This window comes from Desmodus rotundus, chromosome 3, assembly GCF_022682495.2.
Source record: "Desmodus rotundus isolate HL8 chromosome 3, HLdesRot8A.1, whole genome shotgun sequence".
NCBI lineage: Eukaryota > Metazoa > Chordata > Mammalia > Chiroptera > Phyllostomidae > Desmodus > Desmodus rotundus.
Window position 1 is genome coordinate 2,937,070 of NC_071389.1, and position 20,798 is coordinate 2,957,867.

The 20,798-nt window shown below is 61.0% G+C and overlaps 2 protein-coding genes across 6 annotated transcripts in view; one reads left to right on the forward strand and one right to left on the reverse strand.

The window, feature by feature from the left end:
* Positions 1-5,127: 5,127 nt before the first annotated feature.
* On the reverse strand, positions 5,128-10,723 carry HES2 (hes family bHLH transcription factor 2). The gene is made up of 4 exons (XM_053921466.2): positions 10,530-10,723; positions 10,351-10,446; positions 10,025-10,124; positions 5,128-9,929 (listed from the first exon to the last, which is right to left on the reverse strand). The coding sequence occupies exons 1-4, from the start codon at positions 10,572-10,574 to the stop codon at positions 9,673-9,675; spliced, it is 498 nt and encodes a 165-aa protein (XP_053777441.1). The 5' UTR covers positions 10,575-10,723; the 3' UTR covers positions 5,128-9,672.
* Positions 10,724-14,398: 3,675 nt separating this feature from the next.
* Positions 14,399-20,798, forward strand: part of ESPN (espin) — a 30,406-nt gene continuing 24,006 nt past the window's right edge. For all 5 annotated transcript variants that reach the window (XM_071220829.1, XM_053920985.1, XM_053920986.1 and 2 more), the window contains exons 1-2: positions 14,399-14,866; positions 17,872-18,065. In XM_071220829.1, coding sequence (XP_071076930.1) covers positions 14,573-14,866; positions 17,872-18,065 — 488 coding nt within the window. In that variant the 5' untranslated portion in view covers positions 14,399-14,572. The remainder of the gene's footprint in view (positions 14,867-17,871; positions 18,066-20,798) is intronic.

Sequence of the window (20,798 nt, forward strand, 5' to 3'; positions counted from 1 at the left end):
CGAGCGTCCACGGGTTTGGGTTTCCACAGGGAGTTCCTGAAAGCAGTCCCCTGTGGATACAGAGGGACGACCGTACGTGTCCGTTCATAGAATGGAATGGAATACGGTTCAGCTTTAAAAAGGAAGAAAATCCTGTCCTTTGTGAGGCGGTGGGTGAACCTGGAGGGCACCGTGCTAACTGAAATAAGCCCGACAAAGATGGACACAGGCTCGCGTGGCCTCAGCTTAGCCCTTCAGTCCCCTGTGCCCTTGTTCTCTCACGGCGGGGGGTAGGAGGCAGACAATAGCATCTGCCCCTTTGGGTTTGTGTCGCTGGGACTGGGGGGTGGGAACAGTAGGGGCAGGTTGCTAAAAGGTACAGACTTTCAGCTCTAAGATGAGGTCTGAGGACCTCACGTGGAACACAGTGACCATAGCTGATGACACTCTATTGTGTAAGTGGCCTTTGCTGAGAACAGCGCCCTCACCTTCCCAGAGCCCCTCATCTCTGCCCTTCTCTCTCCTGAGCGCCCAGGGCCCTTCCACCTCGTCTCCTGAGCCCACGCAGCCCAGCGGCCTCACTTCTACCACCTCTAACTTTCTGAATAACCTTTCTCTTATAATCTGAAAAAAAATGAAATTTGCTAAGAACGACTAATTCTATTTGTTAGGAAAACATAAGTAGGTGGTAAAGCTGCAGAGAAAAACAAGGAAATGATTGTAACAAAAAACAGTGGGTCTCTCTCAAAGAAGGGAGAGAGGCCTGGGCTCGGGGTGAGCCACGGGGCGTGGGGCAGAGGGGGTGTTTCCTCCTGGGGCCCAGGCGGTGCAGTACGGGTCGATAATGGTTTTTCAGATATGTGTGCCGTTCATTTCATATCCGTTAAAAGTCACAACTTTAAAAACTCATGGGTCTGGGAAGTGGGAGTAAGGATCTTCTTTTTTATATTTTTAAGGAAGTGTGAGCCTCGTGGTTCTGGGCATAGACGGTGCGGTTAAATTCCTGCACCCCTATTGGGTCGTCCTACCAGTTTCGCAGCCCCGGGCAGGTCCCGAGCCACCAGGTGCCCAGGTTGCTCCATCAGTAACGTCATCGCAGGGTGGTGAGCCAGGGCAGGGCGGGGGGAGAAGCAGCAAGTGTTCTAAAACAATCAATCGTGTACTTAACGCCATCAGACATAGTAAGTATCATTTTTTAAACAGAAGGTTTGGTTCTTGAGTAAGTTTGCATATAAAACTCAGAGCTATGAAAGAGAAGAGGCCTAACAAACACAGGGCGCGGCCCCCCAAACCGCCCAGCACGTACTGGAGCCCTGCCCTGACCCCCACCTGGGCGGGGGCAGGGCAGAGGCAGGTAGCAGGCCCCCGGTGGACCCCAGGGAACGGCTCCCAGGAATTACGCTGAGAGCACCAAGTGTCACTGCTGGTCACTTCCTTCAGGTGCAGGGCCTCTGCGCAAACAGAGGAATCTTCCAGTAAGTCTGTGTCCAAAAAGCCACACTGAAGTCACCCCTTGGGGCAGCTCCTCAGGCAGCCAGAGTCAGGAGACCTGAGACTGACGTGGACAGGAGCTGGGACACAGGCGGGTGCCGTCAGAGAGAGGGCCAGCACGCAGGCCTGTGAGCAGGGGCACCTCTGCCAAGGCTGTGTGCCACATTAACCCTCCCTCGTCTGTGCTCTGGTTCTCTTACCGGGAAAGACGGGCAAACAGCAGAATTTGTCCCGTTGGGTTCTGGAGGGGTAGCACGTGGATGTCCTCAAGCACCCAGGCCAGTACCTGGCTCAGAGAAGGGGCAGCGTGAGGCCAGGCTTTGGGAGCTAGCTCTGGGGGAAGCCACGCTGCCCGGGCCGCGGGGCTGCAGGGATGGTGGACCCAGGACATTCAGGTCGTCTTGGACCGTGGCCCAGGAAGAACCCTGCAAGTAGTCCAAGCTGGGATTGGAACTATGGGACACAGCCAGGACTGGACCGCCCTGCCCCTGGCACGGGAGGGTGGGGAGGAGATGAGGCAGCCAGGGGAGAGACCTGGCCCCTCTGCTCACACAGCCTCTTTCTCTTCATGTTAATAAGATTGAGCTGTTTCACTCAAGATTCCTGTCTGCCTCACCAGGAGGTGCTGCACACTTCCTGAATCGAGGCGACAAGGCCCAGTACCTTGCCGACAGGAAACTTATGGCAAGAGGGACGTGTAGCCACAGGGACCACTAGCATCTCAAGGAGGCTGCTTAGAGGACAGACCCCGTGACCCCATTTGTACCCTGCTCCAAGCACCTTTAAAGTCGAGCCTGGGGCTCTGACCCCAGAATGAACCACTCCAAGGAAACCCAGAACTAACCAATGGCCCATTTGAAGACAGGACCCACAATCCAGGAGGGCAAGGAGAGAGCAAAGGGGGCATCATATGGAGAAGAACACACTTGGGTTTAGGACAGATTCTTCTCCCCAAAGAAGCACTTAGAAGTCATCTCTGTGACTTTCAGCAGGCCAAGCTACGGCGTCTGGAATTATAGCCATGCTCAGGCGCCTGCACCTTAGTGCTTTAGTCAAATCTTCTCAAATGGCCTGGCCTGGGAGTTTTCCGCTCCCCTTCCTGGGCGCCTGGCTCCAAGCCTCAGGCTGTGTGGCTCCACCTAGGGGCTGAGTGACTTCCTGCAGGTGCTATCCCCTTCGCAGGGACCCCACCCCCTTTGGTTCCCACCTGCCCCCTGCACGGTGCTAAAAATTAGAATGAACTTTCCCTTGCTCGAATTTATACTGGGAACCCCGCGATGACAACAAAAGCCACGCAGATAATTCTACTTTTCTCACATGATAATAAAAAACTGGGGTTCAGTTCTGTTTCTCAAGGGCGCTGGAGAAAAATGATGTTAGTTTCATGTACCAAGTAATTGCCATGTGAAGAGCCCAAGGGCCCTTATTTGCTGGAGATGCTTAAGGTGAGCTCCATGCGGACGTGCGAGCTGCGACCGCACCCAGCAGGAGCCCGGGCACTGCAGCGGCTGCCCCACAAAAGGACTGCCTCCCCACCAAACTCCTGCCTGGCCACAGACCCGGGTGAGACCGCAGTGTCCGTTTATGTGCTCGGGTTGCTCAGGAAACAGACCTGCTTTTCTTCCGCATCAGGCCAGTCGCATAGGTGGACCTGATTCCAGTGGCGAATGTCCTGAAGAGGGGTCACACCTGGTAATGGGGAGGAATCTGGAGCAATAATATGCTGTGAACCCCCTTCCAGGCACTTCCTGGCTGTGTGGCCTTAGGGAAGCTCCTCGGCTCCTCTGTGCTATCCCACTTTCCTCCTGCATCCTGAGAGCACTGACCAAGTTTCCTGGGGCCTTACTGAGGGCCTTTCCCCTTGTTTCATCAACTGCTCTGATAGGAGTGTTGAAATCCCAGTCTCTAATAGTGGACTTGACCCCTTCTTTCAGCTGTCCGTTGTTGCTTTGTATATTTTGAAGCCCGATTACTAAGCACCTGTGCCATTAGGATTTTTCTGTCTTGTTGAGGAAGTGACTCTTCTATCATTATGAAATGTCCGACTTTATTGTCGGTAACATTTCATGTCTGAAAGCTATGTGTAATGTGGCTACACCAGCTTTTTTTGGATTAGTGTTAATACTGTATTTTTTTATTAATCAGAGTTCACTAGAGACGCAGACCCAGTAGGATATAGGTCTATGGAGACAGACAGACAGACAGAGAGACATGATGATACTATGAGGAATCGGCTGCCATGCTGGTCGTGGAGGCTGAGCTGACCCATGACCCCTGTGGGTCTGGAAGCCGGAAGACCCAGGAAGTCTGGTGGTGTGATTCCACCCAAGTCCAAAAGCCTGAGAACCAGGGGAGCCCAGGGCGAAACCCGCGCCCACGCTGGGGAGGGCGGTCTGCTTTACCGAGCCTACTGACTCGAACTGGGACACGCCCTCACAGACACACGCAGAAGGAATGTTTGATCTGGGCACCCCGTGACCAGTCAAGTTGACACATGAAATTAACCGCCGCAATCTTCTCCCGTGTTTACACTTGAACCTTTCGGCCTCGACATTTAAAGTGTGCTTCTTCGCCAACTCACACAGCAGTGGCTAAACGTGTGAAATCGGGATGGAGGAAAGGTTCAAGAAAGCGATTAAGGGGGTTCATTTTCCAAATTGTGGAGTCATCTCTAGACATGTTTGGCTTCTTCTCTTCCTTCTTCCATATCTTACCGGTTTGGTCTGCAAGGCGGGACCGTAGCCCTTCTGACTCCTAGTCTCACACCTTCTTCTCCATCGTCACCTTCGTCGCTCCAGTTAGACTCCATGGTCTCACTGCAGAGTCTTCAGAGCCCCTCTGGCCCAGTCCAAACATCACAACCATCGAAAACCAGGAAGGGGGCTGGCGGGGCGGGGAAGCGGCCCACGGGAGGAAATAAATGAAGTGTGTTTCTTGTAGAGCTGTGGAGAGCAGGACCTTGCGTTTTTAGGCCGTCTGACAATCTCTGCCTCTTACTTAGGGGATCTAGACCATTTATAACTAATGAAATGATCAGTATGCTTAGGTTTAAAAGATTTTACTTATTTATTTTTGGAGAGAGGGGAAGGGAGGGAGAAAGAGAGGAAGAGAAACATCAATCTATTGCCTCTCATGCACGCGCCAACCAGGGACCAGGCCCACAACCCAGGCACGTGCCTGCTAGGGACTCAAACTTTCGCTTTGAGGAGAGTTTTGATTGCACGGCTCCATCCCCGTTAGAGGGCCCTGCGGCTCTCTTTGCATGGCCCAGACGTGACAAAGTCATACTAGTGAGGCTGAGAAAAGGAAGGACTGGAGGAATCAAAGAAAAAACAAAGGCTGATCAAAGAGACGGGGGGGGGGGGGGGGCGGAGAGGCGCTCTCCTGCGTGTCTACCGTCGCCAGTTTTAAAAAATCCTCACCCAAGGATACTTTTTTTTAGTTCATTTTTAAGAGAGAGGAAGGGGGGCGGGGGGAGAGAGAGACATTGATGTGAGAGAGAAACATCACTCGGTTGCCTCCCGCACACATCCCGACCAGAGATCAAACCTGCAACCCAGGTATGTGCTCCGACCAGGAACTGAACCCAGAACTTTGCGGCGTAAAAGAGGACACTCCAACCAACTGAGCCACCTGGCCAGGGCTATCATCACAATTCCTTTTTTATATTTTATTTATCCATTTGTAGAGAGAGGGGAAGGGAGGGAGAAAGAGAGGACGAGTTAACATCCATCGGTTGCCTCTCACACGCCCCCTACTGGGGACCTAGCCAACAACCCAGGCATGTGCCCTGACTGGGAACTGAACCCACAACCTTTTGGTTCACAGGCCGGCGCTCAGGTAGGCGCTCACTCCAATAAAGGCACCGTCCTAACCATTTTTTTAAGTGCCCAGTTCAGGGGCATTAGCGCATTCCCATCGCTGTGCAGCCGTCACCACTGTCCACCTCCAGAACCCTCCTTACCTTCCAAAAACAGAACTCTGTCCCCACTGAACACTGACTCCGCCCCTCCAGCCCCAGCCCCGACCGCCTGAGACCACACGTGGGGGCTTTGCTGGAGCACATTCACCTGGGCTCAGGTGTGTGGGATGAGGCTATTGACGCAGACTCAGAGAGTCAGAGACTTGCACTGGGGACGTGCATTTCACGAGCTTCCCACACAGGTGTGAAGGGGGAAGTTGCCGTAAATGACGGAAGCGCGTAAACCTACATCTGCTAGTACACAGCTTGTAAGGAAGGATAGAGGGAATGGAAGGCATTTATCTGCCGTTATTTGAGCAGGTTCAGGGTCTACCTGGGGCAGGTGGACTTGCCATGAGGCTGATGGGGCTTCAGCTTGAGGCTGCTGATGGAGGGAGGACGGAGGGCAGCAGAACGTCCTGGGAGCAGAGGGGCGGCCGGGTTGTCACGGGAAGCATTTCTGCGTATGTGGGTCTGATATACGGCGTAAGGAGAACCCAGAAGGGTGGGGTACCGGTCTGCAAACACCCCTGGTGCGACGGGACTTACACTTCTGTTCTGAATACGTATTCACCTTCATACTAAGTCTATGTCCACAATTTTATATTAGTTTTCTTTCAGAGGGCCTCAAAATGTCCCCACGAAATCTGAACCTGTCTCTGATTTCTGGGGCCTAGAATCATTCCTTGTTCGTCCTGGGCTCCCTTAGGTTTAATTTTTTAAGCTATCTTTTCATTTTATTATTATTACTTTTTTTTTTTTTTAGAGACAGGCGAAGGGAGGGAGCAAGAAAGGGAGAGAATCACTGATCCGTTCCGGCTCCCACGCACCCCGACCAGGAACCGAACCCACAACCCAGGCACGTGTCCTGACCAGTAATCAAACCAGAGGCCTTTTGCTTTTCAGGCCACGCCCCAACAACTGAGCCCCATCCGTCCGGGCTTCCTCAGGTTGAACATACTGAACACCGACAGGGGTGGCTCCGGGGCCCACCGTCCACTGCTGACCCAGCACCACCGGGCACGTCCTCGGTTTGTCTCCCTCCGCGGCTGCCAGGCCCGGAGCCCCTGCCTCCTTCTCTCGCGGGATCCTGCGAACAGCCACCCGACGCTGCTCTCTGCTGCTCCCCAGTGGGTCTCGGGTGACACGACACCACCCGTACGCTCAGGGCGTTTCCTCTTTCTCACGCTCCTGAAACCTTCCAAAGCTTTATTATAGCGCCTGGGGCTTTGCCAAGGCCTCTCAAAACCCAAAGCGAAACGAGTTGCTCCCTGGGAACCCTCCGTAACTGCTTGCCTTCTCCCCCACATTGCATGCTTGGGCTGCCCTCTGCGGGGCAGCCACCCGGATGCACAGGGACACACGCACCTGAGACAGGGCCGCGCCATAAAGGACCTAGACAAGAAGCAAAGCCAAGGAAATGACACCACCGGGTGGGTTAGTTCTTCGGACTGGCTAGAGCAACCCGGCGTGTTTTCTAAAAGGGAATCCGGCCTTGATGTTTGGAGTAGGTGGTTAACGTTCGGGATAGGGAAGGGCCCCTCTATCCCACCACCAGCTCCGGAGTGATCGCCCGGAAGCAGGATGCGGAGGGCTCTGCAGAGCCCTGGGGTTTCCCAGACTCTGTTCATGGCACTCTCTGGTCCAGATGAACCGGTGGGAGATGCAGCCCCGCAGAGCAGGGGAGAGCAGTTTGTAGATGTTTATTAGCCATCTCCTTGGCAACCCACTCTTTATCCAAGCTGGTGAAAATGAGATTTGACCTCTCGGAATCAGCTGCTGCCAGGCAGATGGGCAGGGCCTGGCTCGGGCCTGAGTCTCCCAGATAGTTCAGCGTTCTGGCTGTCCTGGGTCACTGAGTCACTTCGCCCACTGGTTTATAAGGGACAGGGGCCCTTCCCTCCAACCAAGCATGGTAACCAGACGGAGAGTCAGTCGAGGGACTGTCCCAGAAAGGGCGTCCCAGGACCTGGCCCTGGAGCACGATGTTGGCCTCATTAACATCATGACACGCTCCCAAAGGAGACAGCCGCTCGCTCCCACGCAGAAAAAGCCCGACCGGCCCTGTGCTCACCTTGGGCGTCAGGCAGGGCTCTGGGAATGCCAGGGGAGCTGCCCGGAGGAGGGAGTGTGAGCAGGCGCCCTGTGGGAGGAGGGTGTCGGTGTCCCTGTTTCACAAGCCCAGTCCTAGTGCCAGCCCAGGCCTTCTGGGCAGCTCTTGCACACCCCTGCTGGGAAGCTGGCTTCTCACCTGGGGCCCAGGACCTCCCCCCGTCTGGGCCTACCTCAGCTTCCTGCCAGAGCAGGCTCCGCTGCCCACTCAGGTGCCCCGGAAGGCCGGACCCGGTGAGTCACCGGCCTCTCCACACGCCTCCTCCCTGATGCTTGCGCTGTAGCTTGGCTGAGGTCAGGTCACTCAGAGTACAGAGCGGGGAGCCCAGATAAGGGCTGAGCAGCAAGAATTGGCAGATACAGCCGGAAGGAGGCCAGGGGCGTCTGGATGGCCCGTTCTTAACACAAGTTTAAAACTGTATCGGAAGTGCCTAGAGGGACGAGGAGCCAGCACAGTGCATGCTGGATATGCACTCCTAGACCCCGGGGGGAAACTCCACGCTCACATGGGGTGTGGGCTTCTGGGTTACCTGCCCCTCCTTCTCCCCTCCCCCGGCTGCTCAGCAGCGCCCTCCCCAGCCTGCGAGCAGTCTCAGACACAGGGGAGAGGAAGCGGAAACCCCTGCCCTGCTCTCTCCACCCCCCCCCCAACTCTTGTCCTCAGAGGAGCCCAGGCCTGGTGCGGCAAATATTCGAAGGGACAGCTGGGCCCCGGGATGGGAGCTGAGGCTGTCTGGGGTTCAGCACGTCATGGTCTGCTCACATCATTAGTCCACCGTGTTTATTGAGCACCCACTTTGCGCCCAGTGTCCTGGGGACAGAGGTGCACTCAGCCCCAGCCCCGCCCTCTGGGACCCCTCAGTCCAGCCAGCTGGGCCCAGAGAGGGGGGTGGGACAGGACACCTTGCTGAGGTCACCCTGTTGTCTTAGCAGTGACTTCTGCAATGACACCCACAGCTTCCCACGTCGCACCATCTAAATCAGCGCCGAGGTCATCATGGGTTTGGTGACAATCCCCCCATCAACTCTGTCTTCATGCTCCTAGTGCCCCGGGCCCTCGCACAGGCTGGTGGCCTAGGCACGGGGGGAGGATGCCTGCCTTCTCGAGGATGCTCAGCGAATCCTCACAGATGGTGGGAATACAACTGACAGTGGGGCTCCCGCCTTGTCTTGGGCACTCCCCGCCCCAGGATCTGTGGGCCCCTCCCTGGGTCTTCACAGGTCCTCTGACTTCCATGGGAAGAAAGAAAAGTCTTAAGAACAAGTGGCTTCCAGCAGCCCACCCTGGGGAGCAGCAGGGAGCAGTTCGCACCAGCAAATGAGGAGAGGCCTTTCCTGGTCCTTAACCTGCTGCAGTCACCCCTGGGCTTTCTGCTGCTCCATGGCCTGGGCCTGCTCAGCTCACCTGGGCACTGTCTCTGTACTGGGCGCCCTCATGCTCATCCCACCCCTTCCGCACACCTGGCACACACACCAGGCTAAATTAATGCTTGGGGAAGTACATCCTCCCCACGCCCACCTAGCAGAGCCACCACCACTGCCAGCATGGAGCCCTGGCTCATCCAGTCCCTCTGATTGGAGGTTTTGCACAGGAGTGCCCAGGAATGGAGCAGACGGCTCCCCAGCCTGCAGAGCCCCTCGGGCCCTTGCTTCTGTCTGCCCAAAGCTTCCCAAGCAGAGTAGGCGAGGAGGCGGGCCCAAGAAGGGCCAGAAGGGCAGTGACTAGTCACAGCAGATGCCTGCCCCTGGCTCAGGTGAGCTCCTGGCCCAGCCCTTCGTTCTGGCACCAGTGCTGGGACAGGTATGTTGGCTGCCAGGGCGGCAGGGACTTGCCCAGGCCTAGGGCCACTTCCACCAGTGGGGTTGGGGTCTTCATTCTCCCCTGCAGCCACCTGCCCCTTCTCCTCCAGCCCACAAAGCCTTAAGGAGCGGGGGTTGAGGCAGGGCTTCTCCCTTTGTTTCCTCTAGCTGAGTGTCCCTGGCCTTCAGCCTGCCACACGGAGCACAAACACCTGGGCTCCCGCCTGGCTGTGGGTGCTGCGCTGACCTCTCCGTGGGAACAGCAGATGTCACCAAGAGCTTCCTCAGGCCCCAGGGGCAGTCAGCAGGATCATGGATGAGCCAGGGGGCTACCAGGGCCGCCAGAGGCTGGGGTGGCAGGGAGGCGCAGGCGGCGAGGGCTCGGGGGCTGATGGCCGGGAGGGCGAGGGTGGGCCGCAGGAGTCCATAGTGCTCCCGCCCTCGGGGGTGGCGCCAGCCGCCCTCCGCCGCAGGTGCTCCAGCAGGCGAGCACTCACGGCGGGCTCCAGGACGCGGGAGGCGGGCAGCACGCGGGTCAGGCGCGCCAGACAGGCGCGGTAGCCCTCGCGGTAGCTGTCGGAGGGCGCTGCGGACAGAGAGACGAATGAGGGTCGGAGAGAGGCTAGGGTGAGGCTGGGGTGAGACCGGGGTGAGCCGCAGGGCCAGGGCGGGGTCACTCACTGGGCGCTGCCTCCGGGCAGAAGGACGCAGGCAGCTCCCGCAGGAAGCGCACGGTCATTTCCAGGATGTCCGCCTTCTCCAGCTTCGAGTAGCTGGAGCTCTGCGACAGGCCGCCGAGGAGAGTGACAGAGAAACGGGCAATCAAGACGGATCCCCGGCAGGCTGCCTGAGCTCCGTCCGAGCTCTTGCGCGGCGCTGGGTGCCGCGGGACCCGGGTTCGGCCTTGGGCGCCCCGCGGAGCCCCCTCGCCCGTTTCTTGGGCCCTCCCGCCCTCCTCGCTCCGCTCCCCAGGACCCCCGCCGCGGCGCCCCAGGACCCCCGCTCACCTCCTTGCCCAGCAGCGGCAGGATGATTCCCTTGAGCTGCCTCAGGCTCTCGTTGATGCGCGCGCGGCGGCGTTTCTCCAACAGAGGCTTCAGGCTCTGCGGGCGCAGAGGCGCGGTTACACGGGTCACAGGCTTCGCCCCCAGCCCCCCGTCCCCAGCCCCCAGCCCCCGGCTCCTACCTTACGCAGCTCCGCCGGGTCCCCAGCCCTCCGAGGTAACCCCATGTTTGACAGGCAAGCGGCGCCAAAACGGGTCCGGCGCGTGGGTGCCCTGCGCCCGCCCCAAAGCGGAGCGGAGACTGAGACCCCGCAGGAGGCCCTCCCCGCGCGCTGCGGGCGCCCGCGCCAGTGGAGAGTGCCCGGCCCGCGGCCCGGCTTTAAGGAGGCGGTGTCTCCCGCCCCGCCCCGCCCCGCGGAGTCAGGTCGCCTCCGGGTCCCACCTCCCGCTTTTGTTCCTGGTCGAGGGGGAGGGAGCGGGGCTGGATCTCGCTCCAGCCCTTCGCGTCCCATCTGCGGCGGGGTCTCCGGCCCGAGGCGCCCCACCCCCAGCACCGGCAGGGGTGTGTGGGCGCCCTCGCCACCAGAGCTGCCCTGACCCTGCGGGCAGGAGGGGCACCGGTGAGACCGGGCCCGGCCTCGCTGGGGTTTCCATCCCTCCACGTCCAGCACCGCCCCCCCCATTCATTCCGTCTAAGCCCCTCCTCTGAGCCCGCGCTGGCTGCGGGCGCAGGGCCCGGTGGCGGCAGGACCCAAAGCCCAGGACTTGGGCGCTCCCACGTGGGTTTCTACTACCGGGAGGGACCCGCCCCGCCAGTCGCTCCGCGGACAGAGCGTCTGAGCCGGAAGTAGAGGGACCTCGAGAAAGGTCTCAGCTTGCTCGCGCCCTGGCCCCTGGGAAGCGGCCGGGGCAGGACGAGGCCCCGCTGGCTGGACTGCCCGGCGGGGCTCTCCGGACTCCACGCAACGCCCCGGTGGCGCTGCGAGTTAGGGATCATCTGGTTCCCCGCCCTCGGTTTGGACTGGGGAAACTGAGGCCCAGAGAAGCCCATGCAACCCAGGAGCCCTCCGAGCTCATTTTCATTTCGACCGACACCAGCTCCGTTCCCACCCGCGGGACCGGCGGAGGTCACGAGCCCAGCAGGGCGGGGCGGTTCTGGGTGCGGGCTCCGGGCTGCCGGCTGCGGCCCCAGCGGCTGCGGCCCGGCCTCCTGGCGGCGTGGCGGTTGCTGCAGTAAACTAGCCGGGCGTCCCCCGCCCATCTGTTCGTGGCCGCCCGCCCCAACCGGCTGGTGGGGCAACGGCCAGCCTGGCGGCCCGGACCGCCCGGCAAGGTCACAGGCAAAGGAGGGCAGACTCACCCAGCTAGGCCTGGAGGAAATGCCCTGGGGCCCAGCCAAAACAGACTCTGTCCACGGTGCTGGACGTGCCTCCGCCCCCCTCCCCTGCAAAACGAAGTCGAGGTCTCCATGCCCCCAGCCTGCCCCAAGTCCTCCTGCCTCGTGCTCCCCCCACAAGACCGAGACCAGCGTGCAGGTCAGAGCACCAGCCTGGATGAGAGGGAGCTCCGGCCACTGTTACCTGTCTGCCCTGCACAGGGTGGGGCACCTTTTGGCTCCCACCTCCCTTAACCCCCTTACCAGTGAGAATCCTCATCGTGAGAATAAGTTACACAACCCATTGGGCCCCGCAGGGCCTGGGGTGCCTCAGCCCCTGTCCCCCTTGCATCTTGGAGCCCAGTTTCCTATGAAGGCTCAGAAAAGGACTAAGGACTTTGTGGATCGCTCACTGATGTCCCACACGTCACTCCAACCACAATGGCTCACTCCGTTCCGTGCCCACAAGCCCACCCTGCACCAGCCTCCACATCTCTGCTGGGGGTCCCCTACACTCGCCCCTGGGAGAAGGGGCTGGGGAGGAAGGCTCCCCCTAGAACACCCCCTTCGTGCCTTGGACCGCCATTTGAAGACCTGGGCTGGGGGAGAAAATTCCCTTTTCAGTGCCAGTTACCCCAGATTTTTTAGTCTCTCCTCCACCCTCCCATTGTGTGAAGGACTGTGAGCAGGTAACACATCTTTGCTTTCCACCGAAGCATCCTGGGGGGTGGGTTGCCAGTTACCTGGGGGAAGGGGTCCTTTATAATCTGGGGAACTTAGGGAAGTCAGCTGAGTGTGCAGGGTGTGTAGGGCCAGGCCTTAGGGAAGTCGGGGACAACTTAGGGTACAATGGAGACACGCTCCACCCTGGTCTCTGCCCTTGGGTGCAGGGAGAGGACTGGCAGGTGGCCTGAGGCCAGCATAGGAATGAGAGGAGGCCTCCTGGGGTGGGGGTCCCTAAGCTGACACCTGGAGGGTGGGAGGCTGTGGGGGTACAATGGGCAGAGGGAAGTTCAGGTGCAGAGGGAATGTGTCTTTGCTGGCGCGGGCTGCTGGGGAGGACCCAGTGGAACTGCGGGAGCCCAGAGAGGACAGAGAAGGCCTAGACCTCGGCCAGGCCTGAGTGCTGCCCTTAAAGGGGTCTGAGAAGCGAGTCAGCAAGGACGGGTGCTCACACGTGACTGTTACGGAGACGGGGAGGTTCAAGGGCTCTTGCTTTGCCAAATGCCATAGTAGCCACCCATCACCTGGACCTGGCTCCCAAATGACAAAGCCACATGATAGATGAGGGTGTCCAGATCCAGGGGGTGGAGGACATGAATTGCGGAAGGTAACGTAGGCTGTGGAGGAGGCACAGGCAGGGGCACCCCAGGCAAGCCGTTTCAGATCTTTGTCCCACAGCACCCCTGCCACCTCAGGGTGTGCCCGCTGCTGGGTGGGCCGGAGAAGGACAGCTCCAGGGGGTATCAAGAATCACGAAGCTCGGAGGTTGCCAGGACAGGACTCCTCCCTCCCCTTGTCTGCAAACCAGAGTGGCCATAGATGTCATGGAAGGAGTAAGGCTGGTCTGGCCAAGTAGAAGTCACTGGAAACCCACCTCAACCCACGGCAAAACGCCTGCACAGCCGCTCTGATGTTGTCAGGGTGCTTTGGAGGTCGAAGGGCCACCCCATACAGCGCCACCACGTGGTGGCCCCAGGGAATGGTATCCGTGGCGGCTGCAGAATCCCACCCTAGGACTCCCACTGTTCCTAGAAGCAGCTTCGCTCTACATCTCCGCGCTGCCCTGTGCCAGCTGGCTAGGTGCTGGGTGAAATAGCCCAAGGCCAGGCCCCCGTGGGGCTCCAGCGCGGGGTGGGGGAGTGGAGGAAGGCAGGGCACAGACTGTTTCAAAGTCACAGGATGTGCTGCTGTGCTCCCACAGCCACGCAGCCCCCACCTCCTGGCAGCTCTTCCTGTGCTCGGCCAGCGGTGCTTCCCTCCGGCTTCCAGCAAGGGCTTCTGGCCAGCAGGCAGGTGGTTTGACCCACGTGTGCCCTCCTGCCGGGCTGCCTCCCAGCACCTTCCTACGGCCTCTGTGCGGGCGGGCCCCCTCTCTCCCCGTCACCGCTCTGGCGAACCTCTCCACCACCTCGGCCTGTGCATCCCTGCTTTTCCTTCTCTCCATTTGGCAACCCCTTCCCTCAAGTTCACGGTTAACTCCCCCCCCTCCACACACACACACACACACGCAGCAGCTCTGGAGGCTCCCTGAACCCAGCCCTCTAGACCCAGAATCCTCTCCTTCCCTCCCCACTGGAGGCTCTGAGAGCAGCTCCTGGGTCTGGTGGGGCTCAGGGAGGGGAGAGGGGGGAGGGGGGAGGGGGGAGGGGGGAGGGCCCCGCCCCGCCCCAGTTGCATCCACTGGGGCCTAGACCGGGAGCCCCTGGGCACGTAGGCCTGCTCCTGCCTTGCAGTGCCCCTGACCCGAGCACCCCTTTCGCCGCTAGAAACCCAGTCCCGCACACTTCCCAGACGGACCTTGCGGAGTAAATTCCCTGGGCACCTGGCTCCTAGGCAAGGCCATCCAGCCCGAGGGGCGGTGCGCAGGGCAGGCTGGGCGGGACGGAGGTGGTGCGGGGGGCGGGCCGAGACTTAAGTACGAAGTCGCCCGGGAGGGAGCCCAGAGTGCCGCGGAGGCGGAGCGGAGCGAGCGGGGCAGAGAGGAGCAGAGGCCAAGCCGGCAGCTGCTCCGCCTCCCAACCCTCAGGGCCCCGACGGCCGCGCCGCGGGTCTCCTGGTGTCCGAGGCCAGGCGCATGGCACCCGGGGGAGCACGCTGAGGACGGGGCGCTGTGCCGCGGGCGGCACGATGGCCCTGGAGCAGGCGCTGCAGGCGGCGCGGCAGGGCGAGCTGGCAGTGCTGGAGTCCCTGCACGCTGCCGGCCAGCTGGGGCCCTGGCTTCGAGACCCGCTGGACGCGCTGCCTGTGCACCACGCGGCCCGCGCCGGCAAGCTGCACTGTCTGCGCTTCCTGGTGGAGGAGGCCGCCCTGCCCGCCGCTGCCCGAGCGCGGAACGGCGCCACCCCGGCCCACGACGCCGCTGCCACGGGTCACCTCGCCTGCCTGCAGTGGCTGCTCTCGCAGGGCGACTGCAGAGTGCAGGTGGGTCCTACTCCCTCCCTAGCAGCCCAAGGGCTTCCTCCGCAGGCCGGAGTGCTGGCCTTGGAGCCCCCCCCCGCCCCCCCCCCCGCCCCCGGGCTGGAGAGTGGGTGAGGTTGGGCACCTCCCAATCGAACTTGCTTTGGAGCTTCTTTCAAAGGGCTTGGGTGAGGTGGGTTCCTGGGTTTAGAGTAAGTACCCAGGCAGATGCTTGGTCAAGCCCTGGTCGCTGCCCAGCTGAGTACCCAGGCAATGGAGACCCAGAAAGGGTTGGGGCTCAACCAGACTAGTATTTAGACCAGGACTCGGGGGCACGGCACTGAGGCCCGGACAGGGATTGCAAGCCCATGTCTTCCAGATCAGGCCTGGAGGGGCTGGGCGAAGCCTTAGAGCCCACCCCAGGTGGGGATGCGGGCGTCCCCAAGGCTAGGTGAGGCAGGGGAGATGGTGGCGGGCCTGGGCAATGAAAGTCTCCTTAGGGCCCAGAATCTGGCCTTCCTTCCAGACTCCCAAATCCTAGCTACTTCGCCAGCGCAGCCCGAGTCTTCCTGCCCTGAGATCCCACCCAGTGTCTGTCAGTGGCCCCTCCTGAGCCCGAGCAGAAGGCCGCTCAGGCCCTGCTGTGTGACTCTCCTGCTGGAAATAGAGTCCAACAGGTACTAAGCTTGGGGACTCAGGAGCGCTCCTGCCCCCCCACCCCCCACCGCTTCCCGTTCTCTGGGGCCAAAGACAGCAGGCCCACAGGGTAAAAAGTAGACCAGGTACCATCAGCTACTGCTGGGCCAAGTGCCTGAAGCACCAGGGAGCTGCTTGGGCAAGGTGGCCAGGAAAGACCCCTCTGAGGAGCGGCCTCCAATGGGAGGCCTGGCTGATGAGAAGGAAGTGGCAGCTGAGCTCAAGGGAAGGGACAAGCAGTGCAGAGCTCCGGGGCAGGCACATTCCTGTCCTGCTGAGCAAGCCACAGGGAGGCAAGTGTTGGGAGCAGGGTGAGGGTGGGAGAAGCCACCACGGCCATGCCCTAGAGGGTCTCATAGGCTGCAGTTAGGGACTTGGAAGATACTCTGGTCTTTGGGGAAAGCCAATGGAGGGAGGAACCAGACCACCAAGCAAGGCTACTGGGTACACTGGATGTGGAAGAGGCAGGAGCAACTGAGCTGTCTGGCTGTACCCTAAAGATGGCCAGACCCCTGCCCCCCCCTTTGCCCTCAGGATGGCAAGGCCCCCCTTCCACCCTTCCTGGGAGATGGCCTGGCTCCTTATCTACCGGATGGCTCTGTTATCAGAATTCCTGGCACATGGTCCATGCCCACTCTTTTAGGAGGTGGGTGCCTCCCTGATCCTGGTGTCCAGCCTTGGCCGGAAGCCTCCCTCGCCACTGCAGAGGAGGTGGACGAGCTGGTGGCCTTGTGCCCAGCTTATCAACTCTCCCACCCTCGAGCCCCAGCAGGCTTGGGTGTTGGAGGCGGAAGTATGGGGCGGGGGAGGATGACCTCGATCCTGGCCCTGCTCAGCCTAGAGAGATAAGCAGATTTAGGGTGCAGGCCCCAGCACATGAGGCCCCTGGGGCCTAGGTAACTGTTGCAGCTTCAGGGATAGGCCAGAGCTCATAGGCCTGGGGTCCTCTTCTTATTGCCACCCCCACCCAGAGGCCGGAGCCAGCAGGACCCCTGGAGCTTCAGATCCCCAGTCCCCCAGGCCAGAGAAATCGAGGACCTTCCTCAAGAGCTGGACTCAGGGCATACTTCACCATTGTCCTCTCTGGGTGACCTCTAGCCAGCCCTGTCCCCTGCGCTCAGGGGACAGGCTGCACCAGACTCCTGGTCCTGCCCGGGCATTCCAGCACACAGAAGGGTCTCAGTGTCACCCTCAGCTGCCTGGGCTGCTCACCCTCAGCCCCCCTCCACCTTACTCTGTGCACCCTGCTTCCTTCCCTGCCGACCCCGCAGCCTCCATGACTTACCAGCTGTGCCCCGGGCTCCATTCCCTCATCCCCTCTTTTCCCTTCACTTTTCGTACAGGAGCCTCGGCAGCTGCCTCGGCCACACCTGTCCCCACAGTGCCCTCCCTGGGCATGTCCTTCCCTCATTCTAGTGAACCGTGCCCGCCTCTCACCACTGCCCGAGCCGAGCTCCCTGCTCTCCTCCGTTGTCCCACGTGCTTGGAGCCAGGAGCTCCGTCTGTTCTAGAACCCATGCCCACCCTCCCAAACTGGCCAGCCTGCCTCTGAGTCCAGACTTCTGGGTTCCCGGTGCACGTCCTTCTCACCCAAGTCACGAAGCAGCACGCTCCAACCCCCTCCCACAGCAGACACACACACCTGGATGCTCACGATGGCACATCGGGCACTTCTGGGCCTACACTATCGCCCCACTCCCCCTGGGGCGCCTGGGAGGGGGTCTCACCTAAGCGCCTCCCAGGGGCTGCTTCTAGCCCACACCTACCACCCTTGGCTGACTGCCGAGGCCCTGCTTACTGCCCCAGAGGGCAAGGACACGGGGCAAGAAGGTAGCCTGTTTTCCCAGCTGGGGGGCGGGATGGCACTCTGTACCAAGACTGGGTTGTTGGAGGTGGGAAAATCTGGAGACCCTCCCCATGGACACCTGCGGACGGGTGGAGGTAGGGGCCAGGCTTGGACACAGAGGGCACCCCTGTAGTCCTGATGCCAACCTGGTGCGGCCCCAGCAGCGCCCCCTTCCTGGCCCAGCTGCTCTTGCTCGCTCATGCAGGAGTTCCCTAAGCACTTGGGTGACAGGTGAGGGTCTTGGCCCGAAGCTGGAGCTCCTGCTGAGACGAGCAGGGTGCCACAGCCTGAAAGCCTACTTCGTGCGGGCAAGTCACAGTCGTGAGCTGCCGTTCTCTGAAAGCCCACCGTGGACGGCTTGGCGATGCCCCTTGTGAACGGAAGTTCCTGGACAGAGATGCCCCCATGAGGCTGGGATGCAGGAAGCGGCCTGAGCCAGAGACAGGGCCGGACTAGACTGGAGGACTAACGGGCTCTCCTTCCACAGGACAAAGACAGTTCTGGTGCCACAGCCCTGCATCTGGCTGCCCGCTTCGGCCACCCCGAGGTGGTGGACTGGCTGCTGCGTCACGGCAGCGGGGATCCCACTGCAGCCACAGACATGGGTGCCCTGCCTATCCACTATGCTGCCGCCAAAGGAGACTTCCCCTCCCTGAGGCTTCTCATCCGGCACCACCCTGAGTAAGGACACTCCTCTGTCGGGACTCTGGGTGGGGCTGGCCAGGGCTCTGGGGGTGCTTGAAGTTTGCCACACCCCTCCAGCATGCCTGGGGAGTGACTGCTCCAGGGACCAGAGGGCCAGGCCAGACACTGCTCCTACTCAAGCTGAGATTTCTCCCCTCCTGGCAGGCTGCCCACGGTCACTTGCCCCAGAGCCCTGCCAGCAGACGGCCCCCAGCACCCAGCTGCCCCTGGGAGGATGGGCACCCAGGCCAAACTCCCTTGCTCCCCGCCAGGATGCTCACCAGCCTGCCCTGAGGGCTCCCTCTCTCTCTGGCCTGAGCTCACTTGCAAGGCTGCTCTAAATGGGGCTGCAGCGATGAGAGCCGCTCGGAGACCCCTAGTGAGGAAGGTAACAGAGAAGGAGCATGGCAATCGGGCAGAAATGGAGGGACACGGCTGCCCGCCCAGACCCCCACCTCCTCTAGTCCCCCAGCCCTCTAGCCAGGCTGTCCACAGAGCAGCAGATCATTTCCTGTGGCCCCTCAGCCCATTCCTACCCCCAAGGTGGTGGGGATCCCAAACCCCCAGAGGCCTGAGTGGCTGGGCTGAGGGAACAGCTGAGCAGTGGGCTGGGGTCTCCCCAGGGTGGGGTGGGTCCTGTGGAATAAAGGGGCTAAATTCACAGCAGAGGACTTGGGGGTCCTGGGGGAGGAAGGGAGCCAGGTCGTCGGTGCAGCCGGGGGTGACAGGAGTCCTGGGGGAAAGCGGCCCAGACCCTGTCTGAGGGGGTGGGGCCCAATGGCCCCTGACACCCAACTGATGGGGGATCTGACCAGTGACCTTTGTTAGTACAAGTGGGTGCCTAGGACATAAGTGGTGACAGAGGACCCAGCCTGAGAATAGCAACCACCAGGTGAGAGGTTCCACCCATGGGCACCTGCAGCACCACTGGCCACCAGGGAGCAGGCAGGAGGCCAGCCTGGCCCCATGGCCTCTGTGGCAGGGCGGCTGTGGCCAGCAGCCTGTTGGGCCCAGGCCCACTGGCAGGAATGTAGGGCGGCCCTGAGACCCCATGCCAGGCTGCCGTCCTCTCACTAAGCAAGGGGTTCCCTGGTTTGGTCACTGGGGACCAGCAGGTGCGCCTCCCAGACCAGGGGTTCTCCTCATAGCCAACCCTGCCAGGGGCCACGTGGTACCACTTTGGTGTGAATTCTATGCTTCCGGACAAGCTAGGGTTTGGGCCACGTCAAAGGCAGTAGGGCTTAGGGGAGGAGGCCCTGAGACCCTCAAGGACAGGCTGTCGACCCAGCACCATCAGCACCCTTAGGGCACCAGGCCCTGGACTCTGACTCCAGTTAGAGCTGGGTACCAGTGCTTGTGACACCCCCCACCCCCACCAAGGCGATTCTGAGGTTTCTGTCCCATCTTGTCTCTTAACACAGAGGTCCCGAGAGGGGAGAGATGGGCTGTGGCCACACTCCAGCACCTGCCAGCCTCCCCCTTTCATATAAAGGACCCCCCAAAGCCAGGCTGGTGGTGATGCCAATTCAGTCCAAACAGTGCGGATCACCGGCTCCTGACCCGCCCCTGCAAGAGCTGATGAGGAGCTGGGTGGGAGGGGCAGGGGAGCCCCAGGCTGGCCCCAGAACTCCTTCTCACCTAGAAGTCTGAGGAAGGTGGCTCTGGCTGTGCCTCTCTGGCCTGGGGGCTTGGGGTCCCTGAGCCTGCCCTGGCCCTGCTGGTTGCTGGCTGTGATCGGGCTGGTGCCGACTCTGGCCAGATGGCCTGGACTGATGAGCAGCCAGCCCCCCAGAGGCCACTGTGAATCTCGGGGAGGTGGACAGAGGGCTTGGACTCTATTCCTGCCCTGGCGGCACATGTGTCCGGCTCATAAGGAGGTGCTTTTGTGCGAGTGCCAAATTCGGCTCAGGCAGGAGGGGTGGCTGGGAATTGGGGGAGCAAGGACTGCCAATTGGGGAGGTATGGGTCTGTGCCCACCTGGCTGACTAAATTGGGGGTGGAGACTCCTGCTCTCCAAGCCTGGGGACCCCGGGGCAGGGGCCTGGGGAGGGGGTGCTGGGACTGCCCTGCACCGCAGGGCACAGTCAGGGGACCCAGCAGCCTGGCAGCCAGGCTGCAGTGGCTGCGGCGCCCTGCTCTCACTCTCGTGAGCTTTCCGCCCCGCTGTGAAGCCTGTGAATTATTCACAAGGGCTCAGCTCTCCCTGGCTGGCGGGTGGGTGAGGGAGGAAGGGCTCCCAGCCCTGCCAGTGGGAAACTCGATCCCACCCAGGGAGGCTGTGGGTGGCCTTGGGCCATGGCAATGGCAAGCTGTGGAGCAGCAGGAGAGCTGGACAGGCTCAGGGGAGGGCCCAGACAATGCCAGACTACACATCGGGGTGTCAGTTAGGGCTTGAGATCCCGCCCACCCACCCACCCCTCCTCCAGTATATCCTTTGGGCAAATCCTCCCAGGGGCCAAGGAATTGCCACAGTGACGCAGAGGTCTGTGGCTGTGGGGGACCCTCCACCAAGGCCTCTGCAGAGAGAGGCTCCCTAAATGGGAGGCACAGAGGCTAGTGGGAGCTAGCTGGGCTGTTTCAGGCCCTGGGTAGGGAGGGCTATCCCTCCTGGCCAGCAGCATGCATGAGGAGCCAGCAGTCCCCAGAGCTCCTGACCACCCTGCCCAAAGGGTCCTGGGGCCCTGGGACCACCTCATGCTCAGTCTGAGCCGAAGAGAAGCCCCAGGCTCT